This window comes from Mandrillus leucophaeus, unplaced genomic scaffold (assembly GCF_000951045.1).
Source record: "Mandrillus leucophaeus isolate KB7577 unplaced genomic scaffold, Mleu.le_1.0 Scaffold71, whole genome shotgun sequence".
Taxonomy (NCBI): domain Eukaryota; kingdom Metazoa; phylum Chordata; class Mammalia; order Primates; family Cercopithecidae; genus Mandrillus; species Mandrillus leucophaeus.
In genome coordinates this window covers 1624816-1631001 of record NW_012107697.1, presented here as the reverse complement: position 1 = coordinate 1631001, position 6186 = coordinate 1624816, and the positions used below count along the sequence as shown (strand labels likewise).

Here is a 6186-nt window from a genome sequence, read left to right as displayed (position 1 = left end):
ACCATGTTGGCCAGGCTGGTCTTGAACTCCTGACCTCAGGTGATCCACCTGCCTCGGCCTCCCAAAGTGCTGGGATTACAGGTGTGAGCCACTGCGTCCGACAGTTGGGCTTTTAAAAATCATTACTTGCTTGCAAGATTTCTTCAGATAAGTTCTTGAAGGACCAATACTGAAGGGCATATATAAAATACCACCCCTTCGAGGGAGTGTGGTTTAATTGGAGAGATAAAAAGGTAAACATTAGGAGTCTAAGGAAACGTTCACATACTTTTCCTATGAAGTGCCAGATAGTAAATTTTTTAGAGTTTGCACATTAATTGGTCTTTATTACAGATACTGAGTTTTGCTATTGTAGCTCAGAAGTAGCCTAGACAATACATAAACAAATGGGCATGGCTATATTGTAGTAAAACTATTTACAAAATCATTCACTGGTCTAGATCCACAAGGCAGTAAAGGTGACTTGCAAATGGGAAGTATGTATATAGTAAGTAATCCCAAGTGTTCGTAGCAGAGTAATATAATTGGCTGAGGTGGTTTGAGAAGAGATGAGATTTTAATTGGCTTTCTAGGCTAGGTGAGTTTCAAACACATGGATTAAGTTTTAGGGGACTGATGGTCAGATGGCTAAGAAGATAAGTTTGATAGAGAAGAAAAACTGAGATGTGTTAGGGAAGTAAATTAGGACAAAGCATAGCATGGAGGACTTTGTTGTTGTTGTTGTTGAGATGGAATTTCGCTCTTGTTCCCCAAACTGGAGTGCAGTGGCACGATCTCGGCTCACTGCAGCTTCCGCCTCCCAGGTTCAAGTGATTCTCGCGCCTCAGCCTCCCAAGGAGCTGAGACTACAGGCGCACACCACCATGCCCAGCTATATTTTGTATTTTTTGTAGAGGGAGTGTTTCACCATGTTGGCCAGGCTAATCTCCAATTCCTAACCTCAAGTGATCCACCCACCTCTGCCTCCCCAAAGTGCTGGGATTACAGGTGTGAGCCACCAAGCCCTGCCTGGAGGACTTTGAATATCAGTCTATTTTTTTTTAATTTATTTTTTTGAGACGGAGTTTTACTCCTGTTGCCCAGACTGGAGTGCAGTGGTGCGATCTCGGCTCGCCACAACCTCTGCCTCCCAGGTTCAAGTGATTCTCCTGCCTGAGCCTCCCGAGTAGCTGGGATTACAGGCACCCGCCACCACGCCCAGCTAAGTTTTTTTTTTTTTTTTTTTTTTTTTAGTAGAGACGGGTTTCTTCATTTTGGTAAGGCTGGTCTCAAATTCCTGACCTCAGGTGATCCACTGAGCTCGGCCTCCCAAAGTGCTGGGATTACAGGCTTGAGTGCACCCAGCCTCTTTTAGACATATTTTTTAAAACTTGCTTACAATTACTGGAAAAAAGTAACTTGTGAGCAGAAAGTTGTTCATGATAATGTGATTATGAAAGGTAATGCCAGTAATATGCAAATGCATTTGAATAACTGAATTAAATTAATAAACTTAGGTTATGCTCTGTGTGTTAGAGAGTATTGTACTGAGAGACATTTCTAAATTGAAAGATAGAATGAAAATTATCTTTTTTTTTTTTTTTTTAAGATCTGTTTACCCGAGGTATTGATATACAAGCTGTGAATGTGGTAATAAACTTTGATTTCCCAAAGCTGGCCGAGACCTATCTCCATCGTATTGGAAGATCAGGTGAGGAAAAAAGACGTGATATTCTTGATAGAAGTTCTTTTTTGAGACATGTAATGACTAAATTTTGTTCCTTTGTGAAATAGAGTACAGTAGCTATGAGAACAGTGAATTAACACTAATTCAGTTGTTTGGTATTTAAGACTAATTTCTAATTCTTCTGTAACATTTATTAAGAAAAGTTAAAATAACTTTGCTTAATTTGAGATGAAATTAACAAATGAGAACTTCACTCATTAGGTGGTATGGTCTGTGACTATTTAGTGTATATTTTATGACAATTTTTGACACAGATGAGTAGCCATTTTGTCATTTGAGAAAGGTAAAATAAAGTACTACTTTGGGCAACAAAACCTGAAGTTGTAGGGAAACCTGTGTTTGAAGACCATTAAGAAGTTGTTTTGCATCCTAAGAGTGGCACTGAACAGAATTATGAATCCTGTGTGGTTTTGCCACTGCTTGACTTGCACAATTCGCATTGATTTTCATATTTTATTCATTAAAATTTTTAAACAACTTTTTTTTAGGTCGCTTTGGTCATCTTGGCTTAGCCATCAACTTGATCACATATGATGATCGCTTCAACCTGAAAAGTATTGAGGAGCAGCTGGGAACAGAAATTAAACCTATTCCAAGCAACATTGATAAGAGCCTGTATGTGGCAGAATACCACAGCGAGCCTGTAGAAGATGAGAAACCTTAACAAGCATGTACGTCCCTGACAGAATAGCTAAGAGGAACCTTTAAATGCAGGAAATAAAAATCTTTCCTGGGGGAAATTTGATGTCACACCGTATATAATAGCAATAAAGGGTAAAAATACCAACTAGCATGAATGACAGTAAATAATATGTCTTGTGGGAAGTTGTAGTCTCATTAGAGAATCTGTAAATGTTGTTCTTGAATGCAGCTTCCTGAGTAATGTGGTAGGTTAGCAGTACTTAAATTCAGAGACCTAAAATAATGAAAGCAAAAAAGAATCTTTTTCAGCAGTTTGTTTTTCTTTTTGAGACAGGGTCTTGCTGTCATCCAGGCTGAAGTGCAGTGGTGCAATCATAGCTCACTGCAGCCTAGTTCTGCTGGGCTCCTGAGTAGCTGGAACTGTAGGCGCATGCCACCACACCTGGCTAGTATTTTGAATTTTTGGTATTTTGAATTTTTGGTAGAGATAAGGTCTTGCTTTGTTGCCCAGGCTGGTCTAGAACTGAACTCCAGCAATCCTCCTGCCTTGGCCTCCCAAAGTGTGGGAATTATAGGCTCAAACCACTGTGCTTGGCCTTTTTTGGCAATGGCGGGGGGGCGGTTTGTTGTTTCTGTTTTTCGAGACAGTCTTGCTCTGTTGCCCAGGCTGGGGTACAGTGGCACAATCATGGCTCACTACAACCTCTGCCTCCTGGGTTCAAGCGATTCTGGTGTGCCTCAGCTTCCCAAGTAGCTGGAATTACAGGCATGCTCCACAATGCCCAGCTAATTTTTGTATGTTTTAGTAGAGATGGAGTTTCACCATGTTGGCCAGACTGGTCTCAAACTCCTGACCTCAAGTGATCTACCCGCCTCAGCCTCCTAAGTGCTGGGATTACAGGCATGAGTCCCCGCACTCTGCCAGCAGTTTTGAATATGAAAGTATTTACATTTCTGAAAATGTAAAATGTTTTTAGCATTTATTCTTAATTTCTAGGAAGTACATTAGTAACTCTGGTAAAACTATCCATAATACCTTATTACCAAATGTTTAATCAGATTATGAGGATGGCCGTCTTTTTAAAATACCCACTCTGGGCCAGGTGCGGTGGCTCACACCTGTAATCCTAGTACTTTGGGAGGTCGAGGTGGGTGGATCACGAGGTCAAGAGATCAAGACCATCCTAGCCAACATGGTGAAACCCTGTCTGTACTAAAAATACAAAAATTAGCTGGGCGTGATGGCACACACCTATAGTCCCAGCTACTCAGGAGGCTGAGGCAGGAGAATCACTTAAACCCAGGAGGTGGAAGTTACAGTGAGTCAAGATTGCGCCACTGAACTCCAGTCTGGGTGACAGAGCTAGACTCCATCTCAAAAAAAAAAGCCACTCAGTCTGGGCTCAGTGGCTCACGCCTGTAATCCCAACACTTGGGGAGGCCGAGGTGGGTAGGTTACCTGAGGTCAGGACTTCAAGACCAGCCTGGCCAACCTGGTGAAACCCTGTGTCCACTAAAGATACAGAAAATTAGCCAGGCATGGTGGTGGGCACCTGTAATCCCAACTACTCAGGAGGCTGAGGGAAGAGAATCTCTTGAACTTGGGAGGCAGAGGTTGCATTGAGCCGAGGTCAGGCCATTGCACTCCAGCCTGGGCAGTGAGAGCGAAACTCCGCCTCATAAGTAAATAAATAACCCACTCTGATTTCCTAGGCAATAAGGGTGAAACTCTGTCAAATACATAAATTTAAAAAATACCCACCCTTGATTTCCTGGACAACCTATTCTCCATCTTTTCTTATTTTTATTAAGATGGGGTCTCACTGTGTTGCCCCGGCTGGTCTCAAACTCCTAGGTTCAAGTCATCTTCCCACCTTGGCCTCCCAAAGTGCTGGGATTATAGGTGTGAGCCACCACACCCGGCCTCTATCATCTTTTGATGACTATTGGGCTCTAGTTAGAAATGCACGAAACAAGGCTCAGCTTTAAGCAAGGTAGGTTGTTACAGTATTTCCTAAAGAAAATCTGATTTGACAAAGGATGGTTTTCAAATTATAGGTGAACATCTTACCTATTTAAGTAACCTAATGTTACTTAAAATTTTTGTCTCTTTGTTTTTTAAATAAGAGACAGGGTTTCACCATGTCGACCAGGCTGCTCTCAAACTCCTAACCTCAGGTGATCTGCCCACCTCAGCCTCCCCAGAGTGCTGAGATTACACGCGGGAGCCACCTCACCCAATCAATTGTTACTTAAATAATTTTTGAATTACTCTTTACTCTTTTTTCCTTAAGTTAAACATCAAACACAAACCCCTAGACAAGCATAAAACTAGCCAATGTTTGCTAGTACTTTGGCAGAGTATTCAGTTTCTTTAAGGTGTAATTTTTTCCCCATGATTTAATTGTTATGAGTGAGGGTTGCCTGCTGTCAGAACATTCACATTCATTCGGGCCCCCAATCTGTCTCAGAGTTGCCTACCAGAAATTATTTAATCCTATAACCAGTAGATTCTGTAGTAGGCACAGGGTCAGTAGAAACTACTAGAAAAGAGCATTTGGGATGAGGATTGTGAAAACCTATGTATCCTTGTTTGTGTTGCTTTCAGAATGTTAATTTTATCTTTCCGTTTTCTGTAGGCTTTGACAAACTACAAAAGGCTCGTTTGGATCTGTGACACATCGTTTTGGGGGGAATGCTCTTCTCTTTGTGGGTTTTTCATCTTTTATTTTGGAACTACGAAGACTTAAAAGAGCTCAGACATTTTTTCTTTTTTTAACTGGTGAAGAGAAAAAGGCTGAAAAGAAGGAATATACCTTTTTTGTTCCACTGGTTTGCACTGTGTGCTGACTGAACATTAGTTGCACTAACTGCTGGTTTTTAAAAAATGTTTTCTGGGGAAAGGGGACAAGGAAGGAAAAGAAAGAAGAGAAGGGGAGAAACCCTAAAAAGAGAAGAATCTTAATGAACACACAAGCTTGTCTATGATTTCAAAATTCTCCAACAGCTGACTCTCGAGTGCATTTCAACTTCTCCCTGATTACTCATCCGTTTTTTAAGCCTGAAGAGCTTATTACTTATTTGTGCGAAGTGCCTTATGCTATGAGACCATTCAGAATATCATCTTTTAGACACAGCCCGAGGAATCAACAATAGTAACTCTTTCTTTCCTTTTTTCTTTTTCTTTTAAAAAATGTTGTCTTTTCATTTGGTTTCAAGTTGAAGTCTCTTCCCTTTCTACCCAATACTCAAGCCCAGGGCTAGAAGTTGAAACTTACTAGTAATGTTAAACACCATTTTTTTTTTTTTTTTTTTTTTTTTTTTTGTGGAGGAGTTGATATGCAACTGCAGTTCATCCGCACTGTAAATACATGTATTTAAAAAAAAATCCCAAGTAAAAGTTTCTTCTGGGCTGAGTAGATAAAACATCATCGCTCCCAAAGGAAAGAGCAGTCTATCATTGCAGGAGCCATATGACAAGCCTTTGTGCTCTATAGCAGACACTAAAGACTGGTTTACATACACCTCCAGTAGCAGTATGGCACTTGATGTGTAGACATGTCAGAGCCTTGACCCTCTTTCCTCTGTGGCAAAGCGTGTCCCATAGAAAATTGGGTGTGTATACTTGTATAAACTTTGTAAATAAGTTTTTTTTCTGGGTTCATATATATATATATATATATATACATATATATATATTTTTTTTTGGATGAAGGTTGCTGGGATTAAGGGGATTAGAGTGATTATGGGAGCAGCTAAAGATGAGAGGGGCTCAGTTTTACGCAACACTAAACTCTAGAGAGTACTTTGGCCTCTTG

At 40.6% G+C, this 6186-nt stretch overlaps 1 protein-coding gene across 2 annotated transcripts in view; it reads left to right on the top strand.

Moving 5' to 3' along the window:
- Positions 1 to 5768, top strand: part of DDX6 (DEAD (Asp-Glu-Ala-Asp) box helicase 6) — a 43635-nt gene extending 37867 nt beyond the window's left edge. For both annotated transcript variants that reach the window (XM_011964897.1, XM_011964898.1), the window contains exons 12-14: positions 1589 to 1690; positions 2215 to 2397; positions 5008 to 5768. In XM_011964897.1, the coding sequence (XP_011820287.1) occupies positions 1589 to 1690; positions 2215 to 2390 (278 nt within the window). In that variant the 3' untranslated portion in view covers positions 2391 to 2397; positions 5008 to 5768. The remainder of the gene's footprint in view (positions 1 to 1588; positions 1691 to 2214; positions 2398 to 5007) is intronic.
- Positions 5769 to 6186: the final 418 nt, after the last annotated feature.